The sequence below is a fragment of the Bufo bufo genome, chromosome 2 (genome assembly GCF_905171765.1).
Source record: "Bufo bufo chromosome 2, aBufBuf1.1, whole genome shotgun sequence".
Lineage (NCBI taxonomy): Eukaryota > Metazoa > Chordata > Amphibia > Anura > Bufonidae > Bufo > Bufo bufo.
The window spans coordinates 533,667,490-533,688,072 of record NC_053390.1 but is presented as its reverse complement, the minus strand read 5'-3'; the positions used below and the strand labels follow the sequence as shown (position 1 = coordinate 533,688,072).

Below are 20,583 nucleotides of genomic sequence, written 5' to 3'. Positions count from 1 at the left end.
ACTATGCAGACGTGAATAGAGCCCGATTTCACTAGTTTATTGTATTGCACTTGTACAGCTTACTAACTAGAAAATGATTGCGCTCAAGCTGGTATTTACCATGATTCTGAAGCAGTTCTTCCTTTGTCGACACCATCAGGGACTTGTCTTTTGCAGAAAGTACAATGGCTAGACAGACATAGTGCTGCTCAGAGGAGTTTGCACGCCGCACAACGGTAAGAAGTCTCACTTGGTGATTGTTTGGTGGAGTACTGAAATGCTCAATGCAGAACCACGTGGAATACGATAATCCAGATGGTGGTGGGAAAAGATGTTCCCCTTAATGAAAAAAATATAGAATAATCATAATAACGTCAAAAAGTTTACAGAATGCTCATATGTATGAGGATAAGAAAGTACTGTATACTGCACTTCGGAGTTTTGTATGTTTGAGAGCGGCATCTGTGGTTTGATATAATTTATGACAAATGCATGTCATGTCCTTCAGAAGGCACTTACCTCACTGACATGAATTGGTGACGACATAATATAAATCTATATAGTAACTGTGGTCAGCACTTCACATCTCTATGTATTTCTAGTCCCATTACCTAGATTGAGTGAGTGTTTATGCAGTAATAAGCATACATTAAGTAGTACATTTAGTTGATCTCACCAAGTACAGTACTATTTCAGTGCTGTACCTGCTGTGTCTTCATTAGCATGACTTACTTGAGAAGCTCATTACCTGTTCCTATGCCACTCAGCACTGTGCCATCCATAAGCCCTGTAGTAACTGCATTACTGTTTGGCGCATTGTGAGGAGCCAAACTTGGCAAAAAAAGGCACCTATTAAAGAAAAAATACATTGAAATCTTGAAAACCTGTCAATCAATTCAAGGATTTTTAATTAGGAGAAAATATTTATTTTCTAATTTCCTGTTGTCTAAACCTAAAGGAGGAGTGTTAAGGTCCAAAAAATACAATAAAATAATTTATTTAATTTTACGCACTGATATAGCGCTGACGTATTCCGCAGCACTTTACAGGCATCATTACTCACTGTCTCCAATGGAGCTCACAATCAGATCCCTATCAGTATGTCTTTGGAGTGTTGGAGAAAACCCACACAAACATGGGGAGAACATACAAACTCCATGCAGATGATGTCCTTGGTTGGATTTAAACCTAGGACCCCAGCAATGAAAGGCACCAGTGTTAACCACACAGTGTGAACAGGGTCAAATACATGACTACCATACTAACTATTAAAGAGGACCTTTCACCGATTCTTACCCTATGAACTAACTATACAGATATGTAGAGCGGCGCCCGGGGATCTCACTGCACTTACTATTATCCCCGGGCGCCGCTCCGTTCTCCTGCTATGCCCTCCGGTATCTCCGCTCACTAAGTTATAGTAGGCGGAGATACCAGTCCCTAAGTTATGGTAGGCGGAGTCTGCCCTAGCGCTGGCCAATCGCAGCGCAGAGCTCACAGCCTGGGAGGTTATTTTCTCCCAGGCTGTGAGCTCTGCAATGCGATTGGCCAGCGCTAGGGCAGACTCCGCCTACCATAACTTAGGGAACGGAGATACCGGAGGACATAGCCGGAGAACGGAGCGGCGCCCGGGGATAATAGTAAGTGCAGAGAGATCCCCGGGCGCCGCTCTACATGGCTGTATACTTAGTTCATAGGGTAAGAATCGGTGAAAGGTCCTCTTTAAGCGGAGTAGAAGATCTTAGCTCATATAATTGATCAAAAATATGTCGGGCTCATCTACAAAACGTCAAGGTGACTTCTCATCAGATGGGAACTACTCTAACACGAAGTGTCCAGCTCCATTGTAACTCTGATTAAAAGCACCAGGCAGGTAGGCGGGAGTGTTAAGTTCCACAGAGGATATAGATATAGATATAGATATAGATATATATTCCAGAAAACGGACAGCACTTCCAGTAGAAAAACTGTGGTTTATTGACGCATATGGTACAGTGAGGCAACGTTTCGGCTCAAACACAGAGCCTTTCTCAAGCTCTGTGTTTTAGCCGAAACGTTGCCTTACTGTACCACATGGGTCAATAAACCACAGTTTTTCTACTGGAAGTGCTGTCCGTTTTCTGAAAAAATTTTTGGGGTAAGAAGTCACACCCTAGGACATAGCACCCGACGTACCATATATATATATCAGAAGAAAAAAATATTTTAAAGGCTGTGGACAACACTGACACGTTAGTGATTACTTTAAAAAAGTTGCAGTGTATACTTAAATCCTTGATTTATTTTCATACCAGATTGATAAATAGTTTTGTGGGAAAACATTCATTATAACTTGTATTTCATTCATTTAAATTCCTGTTCATTTTGGACTTTGAAGTCAGGGGGCGGTCCTATCAATGATTGACAGCCTTCCCTCTATGACTGTTTATACACAGAGATAGCTGTCAGTCACTGACTGAAGACAAGGAGACGGTCCTATCAGTGACTGACAGCCTTCCCTCTATGACTGTGTATACAGAGATAGCTGTCAATCACTGACTGAAGACAAGGAGACGGTCCTATCAGTGACTGACAGCCTTCCCTCTATGACTGTGTATACAGAGATAGCTGTCAATCACTGACTGAAGACAAGGAGACGGTCCTATCAGTGACTGACAGCCTTCCCTCTATGACTGTGTATACAGAGATAGCTGTCAATTATTGACTGAAGACAAGGAGGAGGTCCGATCAGTGATTGGCAGCCTTCCCTCTATGACTGTGTATACAGAGATAGCTGTCAATCACTGACTGAAGACAAGGAGATGGTCCTATCAGTGACTGACAGCCTTCCCTATATGATTGTGTATACAGAGATAGCTGTCACTCACTGACTGAAGACAAGGAGACGGTCCTATCAGTGACTGACAGCCTTCCCTCTATGACTGTGTATACAGAGATAGCTGTCACTCACTGACTGAAGACAAGGAGGAGGTCCTATCAGTGACTGACAGCCTTCCCTCTATGACTGTGTATACAGAGATAGCTGTCACTCACTGACTGAAGACAAGGAGACGGTCCTATCAGTGACTGACAGCCTTCCCTCTATGACTGTGTATACAGAGATAGCTGTCAGTCACTGACTGAAGACAGGGAGACGGTCCTATCAGTGACTGACAGCCTTCCCTTTATGACTGTATATACAGAGATAGCTGTCAGTCACTGACTGAAGAGAAGGAGGAGGTCCTATCAGTGACTGACAGCCTTCTCTCTATGACTGTGTATACAGAGATAGCTGTCACTCACTGACTGAAGACAATGAGGAGGTCCTATCAGTGACTGACAGCCTTCCCTCTATGACTGTGTATACAGAGATAGCTGTCAGTCACTGACTGAAGACAAGGAGCAGGTCCTATCAGTGATTGACAGCCTTCCCTCTATGACTGTGTATACAGAGATAGCTGTCAGTCACTGACTGAAGACAAGGAGGAGGTCCTATCAGTGATTGACAGCCTTCCCTCTATGACTGCGTATACAGAGATAGCTGTCAATCACTGACTGAAGACAAGGAGATGGTCCTATCAGTGACTGACAGCCTTCCCTATATGATTGTGTATACAGAGATAGCTGTCACTCACTGACTGAAGACAAGGAGACGGTCCTATCAGTGACTGACAGCCTTCCCTCTATGACTGTGTATACAGAGATAGCTGTCACTCACTGACTGAAGACAAGGAGACGGTCCTATCAGTGACTGACAGCCTTCCCTCTATGACTGTGTATACAGAGATAGATGTCACTCACTGACTGAAGACAAGGAGACGGTCCTATCAGTGACTGACAGCCTTCCCTCTATGACTGTGTATACAGAGATAGCTGTCAGTCACTGACTGAAGACAAGGAGACGGTCCTATCAGTGATTGACAGCCTTCCCTCTATGACTGTGTATACAGACATAGCTGTCAGTCACTGAGTGATGTCTAGGAGGCGGTCCTATCAGTGACTGACAGCCTTCCCTCTATGACTGTGTATACAGAGATAGCTGTCACTCCCTGACTGAAGACAAGGAGACGGTCCTATCAGTGACTGACAGCCTTCCCTCTATGACTGTGTATACAGAGATAGCTGTCAGTCACTGACTGAAGACAAGGAGACAGTCCTATCAGTGATTGACAGCCTTCCCTCTATGACTGTGTATACAGAGATAGCTGTCAGTCACTGACTGAAGATAAGGAGACGGTCCTATCAGTGACTGACAGCCTTCCCTCTATGACTGTGTATACAGAGATAGCTGTCAGTCACTGATCGGACTGCCTCCTTGACCTCAGTCAATATGTTCAACGTGAAAAGTTCCCTGTTACTAGAACACACTGTCCTCATGTGGACATGTTACTCCCAGTAACACATGCTGGATGTAAGGTCTGTGTCCAGGAAAATGCTGCCTTCACTAGCTTTTATGTATCATTCACAGCTTCATTCTTGGACTGATTTCCCAGTCCCCTTCCCCTGCAGACTGTCATGTGTGCTCTCAATGGCTACATTTTGATAGAGTACAGCTTATGTGGGCACACCACTCCCCCTTGCAACACTCTGATCTGAAGTATACTACTACTACCTCCTCCCCCTCCCTTCTATCTATAAAACTGTAAGATGGGAGGGCAAGAGCAAAGGGAATTGACACAGCCAGGGGTTGTGTGCTGTCAGATCTATGTTAGAAGCAGGACAACCAGCTCTGTAAGGTCTTGTTCACATTTCCGTTCTTCACTGATGTGTGCTGTCCGCATTTTCTGTGGACAGCACACGTACCCATTGATTTTAATATGTTTGTTCATACGTCGGAGGGCAAAAAACAGACATACACACGGACCAAACACAGATCCTTCACGGACAACGTCACAGATGAAACGCGGACTGATTTTGTTTCAAGGATGTCAAACAGACATGGAAATGCGAACGAGGCCTAAGGAAGTTACAAAGACTCAACAACACCAAAATAGTCCATTGTTAATAAAAACTACTTAGAAAGCTGCTTAGTTCTGCATTTACGAAGCAAAGGAATGATAAAAAAACAACAAAAAACCGTCCACTTGTGTCCACAGACTTAAAGGATAACTGTCACATTTAGACCCCAATTTCAATTTTCATATATGTAGTTACTAATAACATGATATTCCAGAATCAGTTACTATTAGACTGACTTACCCCATATTTAATAAGATTCAGCCCTTAGCAACCAGTCTGCATAAAACTGCAATTTCACTATTCAGTTAAGATGGCCGCCACTGCCCTCACCCTGAGGCTAATCCTGCCTGCCCTCACTAACCAGTAACTATAGCCCCCCAAAAGTGTCAGTAACCAGAGCCCTCCCCCCTAAAGGGTTAATCTCCTGCAGCACAAAGGGGTCCTCTTACCACATGTTGCTTTCATTTATACACTGAGCAGACGGCAGATCTCCCTTCCCTGGTCTGCGCTGGTTCCACTCTGCATTCTCCAAGTCTGCTGAGTGAGGGAGCGTCTGCCAAGCGCAGGGACAGGGAGAAGTGCACACAGCCCAGGCACTGTTATCAGCTGCTGGGGAGGACCTGGCTTTAATCATTTACTTACAGTCCCTGGCTGTCAGTAATGTGACCCTGCACGCAGCGTCCTCCGTCCTTCAACAGATAGACAGACCATGCCTAGCAACCCTATTTTAAGTATAGGTAAAAGTAGGCAGTACAGGAACAAAAATGTGGAATTAAGGGGTTATTGAATACACAGTGAAAAGTAGAAATAGGGCCACCAAGGTGATATTAATCACCACAATCCAATACTCCAACAAAAAAAAATATACGACAGTTATACTTTAAAAAAAAAGTTCTTGCTTTTACTCCTACAGGGATATGATACAATTTTTTGTAAACTAAAAGAAGGAATATGGCATTTACATGAATGAACTGCGGCACGGATTCAATGCTTATGCAAATATAAAGGTAAAAACTTAATTACACAAAAGAAAACAAAGCATTACCCAAAGCCTTCCAGAGATGTGTCAAATTCCACAAAGGCAGGAGTGACTGATGATCCATGAAGCCTAATGTCATGTGGTGTCGTCATAGAAACCAGGCACTTCACCCTGGTCAGGGGCACAGTGCATCCTTCTGCTGATTTTACCAAGCTGCGGCTTATCCGGTAATGCTTGTCTTCTCCCACACAGAACACGCTGTCAGAGCCCAGCCCCTCTGTGGACATGATCATGCTACCTGTGTACAGGACGGAAACAGATAGGTCACAGCCAAAATGGACAAAAAAAAACGTGCCAGCTTCCTATCTCCGCTACATTTACAACCTTGGCATCGAGTGCCACCTACTCAGCCAGGTGACAAATGAATATTATTGTCATATTGCTTACCGGGGCACCATTATTTCTGAATGACCTATTGTATTAATAATGTTTTTTATGTTAACCATATTTTTAAATAATTTTTTATTGTTGTTATTTTTAATTTGCGATGTCAAAATCTGTATTCAAACAAAAAACATAAAATCCTGCAGTTTGCACACTGGCCACTAAGCCTAATAACAGGCGCTACTTCTTTGTCTGTACAGATCCCTTTCCTGCAGTCACCTCCTTATCACTACAGACAGGGTTACAATGACAGATATCTTCTATATAAAGGTAACACAGTAAGGAACATTCACAATAGGTGATTGTCAGAGCTTATCTATTCTTTCCTTGTACAATGACAGTCGGTCACAGAGCATGCCTAGAAAACTCTCCCATAGAAGTCAGTGAGGTCCCCTCCTGACCATTGTGTCTATGGCACATGGAGGCTGCTGTAAAACATATCTCTAAATGCTGTTAAGAGCAGCTCAGAGAAGATGGCAGACCCTATAATCATTTTTAGGAACTAGACCAAAAAATAATAATCTGCAATCAGAAAATACAAACCGCTTAGAAAAAAGTATGTGTGTCACTATCTGGTTTCAACTGGTAGAAAAAAAAAACTGACACATTCCAGTTAAATGCTACGTACACCTTCGGAGGCAATTCGTTTTTTTAGGATTGCATCTTACTTATTTGTGGCAAAAATTTTTTTTTTTCAATTGACCTTTATTAAAAAAATATTGAGCTCTTCTGTCACAGAGGGTTAACAGTTTTTCTAACTGTGTGACTGGTACTTTCACTTTGTGTTGGTCATCTAATAACCCTTATATCTAAACTACATAATGAGTGTTTGTAAGGTCACAGAGCAGAGATAAGAAGTCTGTCAGCTCCAGGTCTGACAGAAACGACAGAAAATCCAAAGGCTGCTACTAGAGCATCTCAGCTCTGTACAGAAAAAAAGACCAATTGCAAACATTATTTTTAGCTCAAACTGAGTACACTGCAATAATTAAAATAAAAAACTGCCCCCAAAGGTGTACATAGCCTTTAAGACACATACAAATGTATATCATTTATCTCATGACCCAGAAGCTAGAGTCACATTTAGAACATGTGCATTGTTTCTGCTCTCATTATATTGTAGTGGTATTTTTATATATATTTTTTCTATTCACAAAGGAAACCACAGTTTTTTTTCCATTTAAAACAGATTTAGGAACAATTCACCTGTTTATGTGAGAAGTCACATAAATTGTATTCACATACATTTTTTTCATATATTTTAATGCAAAAAATAAATTATATATACAGTACAGACCAAAAGTTTGGACACACCTTCTCATTCAAATAATTTTCTTTATTTTCATGACTATGAAAATTGTAGATTCACACTGAAGGCATCAAAACTATGAATTAACACTTGTGGAATTATGTACATAACAAACAAGTTTGAAACAACTGAAAATATGTCATATTCTAGGTTCTTCAAAGTAGCCACATTTTGCTTTGATTACTGCTTTGCACACTCTTGGCATTCTCTTGATGAGCTTTAAGAGGTAGTCCCCTGAAATGGTTTTCACTTCACAGGTGTGCCCTGTCAGGTTTAATAAGTGGGATTTCTTACCTTATAAATGGGGTTGGGACCATCAGTGGCGTTGAGGAGAAGTCAGGTGGATACACAGCTGATAGTCCTACTGAATAGACTGTTAGAATTTGTATTATAGCAAGAAAAAAAGAAGCTAAGTAAAGAAAAACTAGTGGCCATCATTACTTTAAGAAATGAAGGTCAGTCAGTCAGCCGAAAAATTGGGAAAACTTTGAAAGTAAGGGCTATTTGACCATGAAGGAGAGTGATGGGGTGCTGCGCCAGATGACCTGGCCTCCACAGTCACCGGACCTGAACCCAATGGAGATGGTTTGGGGTGAGCTGGACCGCAGAGTGAAGGCAAAAGGGCCAACAAGTGCTAAGCATCTCTGGGAACTGCTTCAAGACTGTTGGAAGACCATTTCAGGGGACTACCTCTTGAAGCTCATCAAGAGAATGCCAAGAGTGTGCAAAGCAGTAATCAAAGCAAAAGGTGGCTACTTTGAAGAACCTAGAATATGACATATTTTCAGTTGTTTCACACTTGTTTGTTATGTATATAATTCCACATGTGTTAATTCATAGTTTTGATGCCTTCATAGTCATGAAAATAAAGAAAACTCTTTGAATGAGAAGGTGTGTCCAAACTTTTGGTCTGTACTGTACATATAAAAATAGTAAGTAATAATAATAAGTAGAAGTATATCTACACCCGTGATCAAGGGTTTAACACAGGCACCTGCCGCACCATAGAAGGAGTGCTGCCCCATTTCCACGTGTATATATTATATATATATATATAGATTAAATTAGGAATACTTGAACTACAGAATCCAATGTTCTTTCGCACAAAGCTCAAGCACTTAAAGGGCATCTGTCAGCAGATTTGTACCTATGAAACTAGCTGACCTGTTACATGTGCACTTGGCAGCTGAAGACATCTGTGTTGGTCCCATGGTCATATGTGCCTGCATTACTGAGAAATATGATGTTTTAATATATGCAAATGAGCCTCTAGGAGCAATGGGGGCGTCGCCGTTACACCTAGAGGCTCTGCTTTCTCTACAACTGCCACATCCTCTCCACTTTGTTTGTCAGGGCCAGACAGTGTAACCGTCACCGTGGAAAGGGCGTGGAAGTTGCAGAAAGAGCAGAGCCTCTTGGTATAATGGCAATACCCCGTTGCTCCTAGAGGCTCATTTGCATATATTAAAAAGTCATTCTTCTCAGCAATGTGGGCACATAATGAACATAGGACCCGCAGATCAGCCAGTTACATAGGTACAAATCTGCTGACAGATGTCCTTTAAAAGGCACAATCATGGATATTCCCATTCCTCCAGTCTCTGCTTTCAAGGTTCCGGTTTCAGCAAATAAATGTTACTTTTTGTACAGTAAAAAGTAAAACAATTCACTGGAAGCAAATAAAAAAGGTTCCCAATGGATGGCAGCAAGCAGATATAGTGTAAATGAGGAATTCATATACAAAGTATAACAATTGCTGAAACCAGAATACCTATTTACTAAATTGCTTAAAAGGAAATCCTGTAATATTCTGTTACCCTTTAGATGTGGGGAGTGATTTAATGGTTCACCCTGGAAACCATTAGCTCCATTCATGAAGACTTGCCATAGCCCTACAGATTTCTATGGGAAGGCTCTTGGTTTTCTGTGCAATTCCTCAATGTCAGTGACTTGACGGGTATAGGCTTTCATTACATTAGGCAACTAAACAAATGAATAATTATTTCAAATAATTCAAACTGGGGGCGAGATTGGAAAAACGTAAAGTGGCACTGATGAGTCACAAGCCTAGAGCCACGCACGATAGATTACTAATAGGGATGTTTGCGGTAACGTCATATGAGCGTAATGCTGAATGGAAAGCTCTGAGGTGCCTACTGTGATGAGGACTACATTAATATGCCAGCAGTGCATTAGGAAACGTGGGACAGAGCGTGTGGGAAGATAATCAAACAGATTGCATTTCCATCTGATCTACGGCTAAACCGTAATTTTGGAACATACAGGCTGACCAAACAGTTGTTCAAACTTGGAAAACTGAAAAGCAAATAAGCAATTTAAAGAGGAGGAAGGAAATGTCTACAAAATTACCATTGGGAATGAAGAGGGTTAGAAAAGGGGGGCTATGTGTAAAATCTGATTAATTTAGCTGTCTCAGACTGCTTCAAAATGATTACTTTGTAAGCATGATGAAAAGCCCTTAAATGTATGCCATTCTACTTATCAATGGCCTAACTGGTGACTTCAAGGCTAAACTGACACTGCACCATTAGCTATACATGGAGTTGAAATTTAATTGTGCTGGGACTTCCTGCTTGGAGAGGGAAAAAAGTGCTGATTCATTCATATATTTTAATGGGTTTTCCGGGATTTTATTACTGATGACTAGGGATGAGCGAACTTCAGTTCAGACATGGGTGTCGGACCAGCACCGATCTGATATTGATGACCTATCCTGAGGATTGGTCATTAGTAGGGATGAGCGAAATTCAGTTTTTGAAGTTCGAGTTCAGGTTCAGGTCTACGCTGAATTTCGTTATGCATTCCGTCATAATAGAAGTCTATGGCCAGCATAACGGATCAGAGTCCTCTCCTGCATAAAGGAAACCAGACGGATCTGTTATGCTGGCCATAGACTTCTATTTTCATGGAATCCATAACAAAATCTAGCGTAAACCTTAACCTGAACTCAAACTTCAAAAACTGAAGTTCGCGCATCCCTACTGATGATCTATTCTCAGGATAGGTCATCAATATCAGATCGGTGGTGGTCCGACACCCACGTCAATCAGCTGTTTGAAGAGAAGGCAGTGCTCCGTACAAGCGCAGCCTTCCCTCCAATGTTTACTTGATCTCCATCTACATTGCAGCGGTGAGCCGGTGTAATTACAAGCCGTCCCATTCACTTCTATGGGACGGCTCCTTCCTATATGCTTGAATACTACAGAGCTGTCCCATAGAAGTGAATGTGACGGCTTGTAGTTACACCTGCTGGCCGCTGCAATGTAGACGGCGAGCAGGTAAACAATGAAGGGAAGGCTGCGCTCACACAGAGCATGGCCTTCTCTTCAACCAGGTGATTGGTGGGGGTGCCAGACCCCCGCCGATCTGATATTGATGACCTGTCCTGAGGATAGGTCATAATATTAAACTCCCGGAAAACTCATTTAACAGTGTATCTCCCTGAACCAGAAAAGTGGCAAGTGCTTTTTTACGCTGCTTTCACCACTTTTCCAAAAGAGGGAGTGGCAAGGGGACGTGAAAGGCTCTGCAACAAATTTATCTTCATTTATGCCATTTTTCTGGCCAAATGAAGCCAGAAATCGACGGCAGCAAGGAGTTGTCGTTGATTTCTGTTTAGGCGCATGGACCGCCACAGGATGTGCCTAATTTTTGACGAGGCCAGCACACCCATCAGCACAGGGGATATTTGCGGCGGTCTTGATAAATCTCCCCCTACAGTACAGACCAAAAGTTTGGACACACCTTCTCATTCAAAGAGTTTTCTTTATTTTCATGACTATGAAAATTGTAGATTCACACTGAAGGCATCAAGACTATGAATTAACACATGTGGAATTATATACATAACAAACAAGTGTGAAACAACTGAAAATATGTCATATTTTAGGTTCTTCAAAGTAGCCACATTTTGCTTGGATTACTGCTTTGCACACTCTTGGCATTCTCTTGATGAGCTTTAAGAGGTAGTCCCCTGAAATGGTTTTCACTTCACAGGTGTGCCCTGTCAGGTTTAATAAGTGGGATTTCTTGCCTTATAAATGGGGTTGGGACTATCAGTTGCGTTGAGGAGAAATCAGGTGGATACACAGCTGATAGTCCTACTGAATAGACTGTTAGAATTTGTATTATGGCAAGAAAAAAGCAGCTAAGTAAAGAAAAACGAGTGGCCATCATTACTTTAAGAAATGAAGGTCAGCCAGTCAGCCGAAAAATTGGGAAAACTTTGAAAGTAAGGGCTATTTGACCATGAAGGAGAGTGATGGGGTGCTGCGCCAGATGACCTGGCCTCCACAGTCACCGGACCTGAACCCAATCGAGATGGTTTGGGGTGAGCTGGACCGCAGAGTGAAGGCAAAAAGGGCCAACAAGTGCTAAGCATCTCTGGGAACTCTTTCAAGACTGTTGGAAGACCATTTCAGGGGACTACCTCTTGAAGCTCATCAAGAGAATGCCAAGAGTGTGCAAAGCAGTAATCAAAGCAAAAGGTGGCTACTTTGAAGAACCTAGAATATGACATATTTTCAGTTGTTTCACACTTGTTTGTTATGTATATAATTCCACATGTGATAATTCATAGTTTTGATGCCTTCATAGTCATGAAAATAAAGAAAACTCTTTGAATGAGAAGGTGTGTCCAAACTTTTGGTCTGTACTGTATGTGTCTAGGTTCCTCATCATTTTTAAGATGAGATGGTTTGCAGTCAGTAAACGAGAACAATCTTGCTTCATGCACATACCTAATCCTGCTTTAAAATTAGAAATGTGTAGAACTCACTGTATTTATTTAATAATTAAGCAAAATAACTCTAAAACCAGAAAGCCCCTTAAGGGTACATGCACACGTTGCAGACTACATGCAACCTTTAAAACTGACCCGCTGTGTGGATTTTCAAATCTGCAGCATGTCAATTGTTTGTGCAATTCGATACCTTATGTGGAGTGGTTTTCCCCATAGACTTCAATGTATTTGTCAAAATAAACTGAGAATTTGCTCAAAAAATCCGCACGAAGAAATGCACAAAAGGCACAAAAAATAGTGCAGATTTAGGTTCAGTTTTTATCACGTTTTCATGCAGTTAGCCTTAAAGAGGAGATGTAACCTCTACTAATATATCTGTTCTAGTAACTACTTGTATTCCCCATGTAATAACAATTCTGGAACATCGAGTCATATGACTATGTTGTGCCGTTACTTTATTATTCCTGCTAGAAGTTCTGAATTAATTACTAGCAGTTTGTAATTAAAGTCCAGATGGGTGTTACCAGTAACCGATGTGTCCCTGCACAGCCCGACAGTGGCATCGCTGATTGCATAATGTCAGACTGTACAGGGACACCCCCCTCCCAACCGAATTGGTAACACCCATCTGGACCTTCATTACAAACTGCTTGTAATTCTTTCATAACTTCTAGGAGAAATCACATCATAGCGTTATAAGAATAGCTGCTCCAGAATTGTTGGCTTAATGGGTGAACTGGCCGAAATAAAAATAATGGAAAATATTGTGGAAAACGGATATGTTATATAAAAAAGGTAGAACAAAATCTGTCAACTTACTTCTCATTTCTGGCTCATAGCTGAGAGAACTAGGCTTGTGGACACGATACTGTTTTAATAGGCGTTTATCCCATGCTGCACAATTCAAGGGATTACCAAGACGAAGGAATTCTCTGAAAGCAGAAACAAAGGATGAACTGGTTTAGGAGTATGATATGTAAAGCCCAAATATTCTCCCACATACTGTGCGTCTTTACATGCAGTGGACATTTTTAAGCGGAAATACATTAAAGGGGGTGTTTGCCAAACTGCCTGCTTGGCTGGAGCTGTAGAGATCACTTCCCTGCATCCAGGCGCCAGTTCCCCGCTCCTTCTCCTCCAGGCCTCCAGTGCTCTGCTGGGCTCCCTCGCTGTCAACATCCAGTTTGACATTGCCTGCAGCAACCAATCACTGGCCTCAGGAGTGACTGGCTCCCCTTACATCATGACAAGTGGTCACACGATCCAAGGGGATCCAGTCTTGAGATGGACCTTTACAGGTCCAGCCAAGTGTGTGTGGGGGGAGAAGGTTGCCAAAACCACCCTTGTTCTTGCATAACCCCTTTAAAGCTATGATTGCCAAGGGATGTTCCTGACGGCCATACATTTCCCCTGCAGTGGCCAAAAACCATAATTGTTTGTAAGTCATTTAGTAACATTTAGCTGAAGTACATACCTCAGCACCATGGGCTCCAGAGCTTGAGAAGCCAATCTTTCAAACATGCGCTGAAGTGGAGGGTGCAATGTATGGTCCTCATCAGCCAGCGCAGCGCTACAGCGGTGTAATAACCTGGCATGCAGTCCTCCTTCACACATAACCTGCTGATTCCTCTCCGTGTGTACCAAGGACTGCAAGATGTTTGCGACAGCCACCTGGAGATCCAAGGCATGCTGCGAAAAGAGTCAATGCAAAAAAAAAAAAATTAACAAGAAATATTGTATAACTAATTGATAAAGCACAGTCTGGAGTTTTATCAGTTATATATTACATTTTAACTAATAAAACTAGATCATGAAATATAATGATTTTTTTTCTAAGGTGTTCTATTTTCTGATTGTAGATGTGTTTATTCGACATATTTTCTGTACACAATTATGGGGGAATCTATCTTACGTGACAGTATCCATGTGGTCATAGTAAACCTGTAGTCTGGAGATTACTTCTATGGGAGAGTGTTATGAGCATGCTCTGTGACCTGTGCAGAGGTCATTGTGCAGGGAGGGGGATGAGGTGAGCTGTTACATTTCAATGTAAACCTGTCTGTGATGATAATGAAAATAAAAATATTTGGAATGAAACTTACTAGTCTGCCGCTTGAGATACATACCTCAGGTTGGGAGTCTGAATCCACAGATGCCAAAAGATCAAGCATAGAAAGCATGGCACCCGGGTGTATGATTACTGCATCTGATGTTGAAAAGGATGTTGGTCCTCCGTGAGGTTTTAGATCACTGATGTTTTTTGGAGGCATCAGGGAAGATGTGGGCACTGTATGGTAGACATGTCTACAATAGAAAATTCAGATACATATATTTCATGAAGATTAGTCTAAGCAACTTGCAGGGTATATAGCCTGTCGAAATGACATGACATGATTTACAACATGTCTCCAAAGAGTGTAGGCATAATGAATTTCCAAACAGTGACAGCTTGTGTCACGTGAATTCTTCTTATAACATGGTTACAATAATTAGTCTGTATATATGGACCCCTAGAAACACAGTCTTAACCTACTCACTGCAACAGAAATGAGAGGACAGTCAAATTTTTTCTTCTTTGCTGCAAACATTTTGCTAAGAAATCTGGCCATGCCTATCTAACTACCGTGTCTGGTATCGCAGCCCAGCTCCATTAAAGAAAACCACAAAATGCAATAGAAACATTTATGAAACCAATCCTGTGCACAATTATTAATGACAGCTATGTCAGTATACACACTTACACAGAGAATGCTCTCAAATCACTGGTAACACCTCCCCCCGTGTACAGCTATCAGTGACTGACAGCTATCTATGTATACACACTTACACAGAGAATGCTATCCATCACTGATAACACTTCCCCTGTGTACATCTATCAGTGACTGACAGCTATCTATGTATATACACTTACACAGAGAATGCTATCAATCACTGATAACACCTCCCCATGTACAACTATCAGTGACTGACAGCTATGTATACACACACACTTACACAGAGAATGCCATCAATCACTGATAACACCTCCCCATGTACAACTATGTATACACACTTATACAGAGAATGCTATCAACTACTGATAACACTTCCCCTGTGTACAACTATCAGTGTATACACTTTTACACAAAGAATGCTATCAATCACTAATAACACCTCCCCCATGTACAACTATCAGTGACTGACAGCTATGTATATACACTTACACAGAGAATGCTTTCAATCACTGATAACACCTCCCCCATGTACAACTATCAGTGACTGACAGCTATACACACTTGCACACAGAATGCTATCAATCACTGATAACACCTTCCCTGTGTACAACTATCAGTGACTGACCGCTATCTATGTATACACACTTACATAGAGAATACTATCACTGATAACACCTTCCCTGTGTACAGAGAATGCTATCCATCACTGATAACAACTCATCCATGTACAACTATCAGTGACTGACAGCTATCTATGTATACACACTTACATAGAGAATGCTCTCAAATCACTGGTAACACCTCCCCCCGTGTACAGCTATCAGTGACTGACCGCTATCTATGTATACACACTTACACAGAGAATGCTATCCATCACTGATAACACCTCCCCTGTGTACAGCTATCAGTGACTGACCGCTATCTATGTATACACACTTACATAGAGAATACTATCACTGATAACACCTTCCCTGTGTACAGAGAATGCTATCCATCACTGATAACAACTCATCCATGTACAACTATCAGTGACTGACAGCTATGTATACACACTTACATAGAGAATCCTATCAATCACTGATAACACCTCCCCCAGTGTACAACTATCAGTGACTGACAGCTATCTCTGTATACACACTTACACAGAAAATGCTATCAATCACTGATAACACCTCCCCCATGTACAGCTATCAGTGACTGACAGTTATCTATGTATACGCACTTACACAGAGAATGTTATCAATCACTGATAACACCTCCCCATGTACAACTATCAGTGACTGACAGCTATGTATACACACACACTTACACAGAGAATGCCATCAATCACTGATAACACCTCCCCTGTGTACAGCTATCAGTGACTGACAGCTATGTATACACACTTACACAGAGAATGCTATCCATCACTGATCACACCTCCCCCTGTGTACAGCTGAAGTCAACATACAAGGTATTGACCCCATCTTCTTGCATTAGCATGATAATAATCACACATTAACAACATACAGTAAAAAGCTTCAGCCAGCAACATTAATAATGTAAATCCTTGCGTGTGAGAGCCCGCCATCCCATGGAAAATAAGGGCTTTCTAAAAATAAAAGCAGCTTAAATATTTAATTGAATGAAAATCTGCTGCATTATTCACCACCGTGTTTGAATCTGTGTTTCTGTTGTCTCTAGGCATTTTCAGAGATTTTTAATGAGGCGTTGTAAAACAGTAAAGGAGAGACAAAACACATTAATAGCAGAAAATTTCAGTGTTTCAGGAAGAAAAAAAAATTAGAGCGGCATAATTAAGATCATGCTGAAGAAATCACAGACCGAGATCAAAACAAAGTGTGGGTAAAATGTGAAGTAGATGTGCAGTGGTGAGCTTAAAGGGGTTATCCAGGAGTACAATATTGATGACCTACCCTATTCTTAGCAGCAATCAGGGCCAGAAATAACACAGTGGAGTGAGTCGGAAGCAGAAGGCTCTCTTCTGCTTTGAATTGGCGGTGCCAGGTTCCTTCAGCTCCACCGCCATTACACAGTCCAGTGCCTCCTCAGAACAGCTGAACGGTGGGGGTGCCAGGTGTAGGACCCCAACCGATCAGGCATTGATGACTTATCCTAAGGATAGGTCATTCAAATCTAGAGCCTGAAATCCCCCTTAAACAACACACAAAATGTTCCATCGATGATATAGGAAGTCGATTGACGGTCGTTTACTTTTTAGTTTCATTTGGCAATTATCGGGAGGGGTTTGAACAAATAATTGTTCTTGCGATCTTTCGTTCAAATCCTGCTTGTCAGGAGCACATTACGTTTACATAGGGGGATGTGTTGTCTGCAAGTGATCATTTTTAGATACTACCAGAACGTGCGTTCTACCGCACCACAGCGAGTATCAGACTGTTGACACTGGCTCCCAATGCCTGAAAGGGCCAGGATATAATTGGCTGCATTTCTCTTTGATCTCCAGAAGGATGCCACCGACCCTTTGTAAATGGACAGTGTAAGGGTCCATTCACACGTCCGCAATTCTGTTCCGCATTTTGCGGAACGGAATTGCGGACCCATAAATTTTCTATGGGGCCGCACGATGTGCTGCCCGGATCCGGAAATGCGGACCCACACTTCCGGGTCCGCATTTCCGTTCCTGAAAAAAATAGAACATGTCCTATTCTTGTCCGCAATTGCGGACAAGATTAGGCATATTCTATTATAGTGCCGGCAATGTGCGGTCCACAAAATGCGGAACGCACATTGCCGGTGTCCGTATTTTGCGGATCCGCAAAACACACACGAATGTGTGAATGGACCCTTAGGCAGCATTCACACATATGTGGATTTTCACGGACCACGGTGCACGAGCGCACGGTGTCATTGGTTGCTATCACGCCGTGCGCTTCGTGCCGCCGCTGCTGTACATATGATCTATACGAGTGGATTACTATACAGCGGAGGCACAAAGCGCACAGAGTCATAGCAATAAATGACGCAGTGTGCTCGTGCACTCAGCAGGACGCAAGCCGGGTTTTCACGGACCGTGGTCCATGAAAATCCATGTATGTGTGAATGAGGCCTTAGAGAGAACCGTTCCGGTTCATATGAAACCTTATCTCTGACCTCATAAACACTTATCATTTTGAGAAGAGTTTCGCTATAATGAGTGTTTATGAGGTCAGAAGATCAGAGACAAGGCTTCACCTGAGCCATCAGCTGATGGGACTGAGAGGTGGCACTCTGCAAACAAACTGATTTTTAACCCATGTATCTCAAAAACCGCAGAAATTTAAAAAAAAGACCAACTGGAAAAAAATATTTTTTTGCGTAAAATGCAATTATTAAAAAAAATTACACGAAGGCATCTATAGCCTTTAATGTTGTTTGAGAAAAACTGATGTGGGCAAAGACTCCAACTGTCACTGCAGTGGAAGGCTCTGTTCCCATCTAGTTTTTTTTTTTTTTTTTTGTTTGTGTGTGTCGGAGGTACACATTAGTAGCATTCATATATGTCCAAAATAAGTTTTCTTGGCATACAGCCATTGACTTCCAATGTTAAAAAAGTACGGTATACTGGGGGTGCAAATATTTTTTTGACTCTGTCTATCTATTTAGAAAAGCATAGCGGACTACTCTTTTCTACAGAGAAATAAAAAAAAGGTATGCCAACAGGAAGTTTTTGGGCATAAACTGGGCTGGGCGCCAGTGCACATTCAAAGGGTCCATTCACACGTCCGCAAGTGTTGTCCGCACCTGTTCCGCAATTGTGCGGAACGGGTGCCGACCCATTCATTCTCTATATGGCGGGAAGAGATGCGGAGAGCACACTATGTGCTCTCCGCATCCGCATTTCCGGAGCGCGCCCCCGATCTTCCGGTCCGCAGCTCCGCAAGAAAATACAATTGCGAACAATAGGCATTTCTATGGGGATGCCGGCCGGGTGTATTGCGCATCCGCAATACACCACGGACGTGTGAATGGAGCCAAAATGTGACGTGAAAACAAGATGTGAACTCCCCAACATCCCAATCTGGGCATCTTCAACACCATCAAGTCGTATGATTTTTAATATATAGCAGCTGTAATATGAATCTGCTTCTCCTGCTCAAAGGAACAGACGGAATACCCAATGACAGATCAGTACCTTTTCCTGGATAGAGCAGGGGTGCCCCAGGGTGAAGGGAGAGTGGTTTCATTTGTCAAGCATGGCGGGATCTGTTCTGCCCGACTACAGAGGTGATAGGCATGAGCAGGATAGAAAAGTTAGAAAGACAAATGAAAAAGTTGGGTTAGTTGTACGGTGAGAATAGAAGGGGATCACACAGAAAAGCACAAAGGACAGATACAGTATAGCAGACTTGAGACACTCATGCTGATTTCTTCCCCCACTGCTGAGAAATAGAAGGTCATCAAGAGTTAGTGCTAGACCCAGTTCTTCTTCCAGTCTGTCCCTATGCCGTGAAGAGGTCACACTAGATCACATGTAAGGTCCATGACTTATTCATGTGCGCCAAAATTTATGAAGATATTTGCCATAACTCCATAAAGATGTTACTCAGTTTACGCTTCCTTAAATGGGTTGTCCAGGCTCTACTAGGGGATGACCAATCCTCAGGACATCAACAGGATCAGTACTGTCCAGTACAAGGTTGACGGAGCTGTGTAGTCTCGGCATCAACGGAGCTACACCCGAACAGCTGATCGATGGGGGTGCCAGGTGTCAGACACCAATCGATCAGTCAGGATGGCCTATCTTGAGGATAGGCCATCACTTAGTAAAGGCTGCACAACCCCTTTAAGTCACCAATAGTGTATGCAAAATAATAATAATAAAAAAAATAAGAATAATAATAATAGAGCACAGCATTAATACATTTGGCACACTTTAGACTTTAAGCATACCCTCTTTTTCCAGACATTTTTCAAAATAGGTCTAAAACGCATAATACATTTTTATATGATAAACAGTATGGGGGAATGCATTATCATTGTACGCCAGATCGTTGGCATGCTAAAATCACAAATTTGGCGTAAACGCCTTTTTGTGCCAAAATTTGCATCACCCTTTGCCACTTTTACGAAAAGTAGACGGGCAGGTCACCTGAGACCCGACACATTTACCAATATGTGTGCCAGAAAAGTGGTGCACATTACACCTGACACCACTCCTGACTTGTCTGTTTTAATAGCTTCATGCATTCCCCATGTAATAACAATTCTGGAACATCTATTCTTATAGCTCTATGTTGTGCCATTCCATTCTTATTTCTACTAGAAGTTATGAGTGAATTGCTAGCAGTCTGCAGTAAGGGTACAGAGGGGTGGTAACCAGTTGGAGGTGTGTCCCTGCACAGACTCACTCTATCCAATCAGTACTGCCATTTTCAGACTGTGCAGGTACAACCCCCAAATTGTTACCTCCCCTCTGTACCCTTACTGCAGACTGCTAGCAATATATCTATAACTT

At 42.1% G+C, this 20,583-nt stretch overlaps 1 protein-coding gene across 6 annotated transcripts in view; it reads right to left on the bottom strand.

Moving 5' to 3' along the window:
* WDFY3 (WD repeat and FYVE domain containing 3) overlaps positions 1 to 20,583 on the bottom strand; it is a 278,837-nt gene that overhangs the window by 114,955 nt on the left and 143,299 nt on the right. For all 6 annotated transcript variants that reach the window (XM_040417990.1, XM_040417994.1, XM_040417992.1 and 3 more), the window contains 6 exons: positions 14,538 to 14,715; positions 13,886 to 14,100; positions 13,231 to 13,343; positions 5,963 to 6,194; positions 728 to 828; positions 100 to 318 (listed from right to left, as the gene is read on the bottom strand). In XM_040417990.1, the coding sequence (XP_040273924.1) occupies positions 100 to 318; positions 728 to 828; positions 5,963 to 6,194; positions 13,231 to 13,343; positions 13,886 to 14,100; positions 14,538 to 14,715 (1,058 nt within the window). The remainder of the gene's footprint in view (positions 1 to 99; positions 319 to 727; positions 829 to 5,962; positions 6,195 to 13,230; positions 13,344 to 13,885; positions 14,101 to 14,537; positions 14,716 to 20,583) is intronic.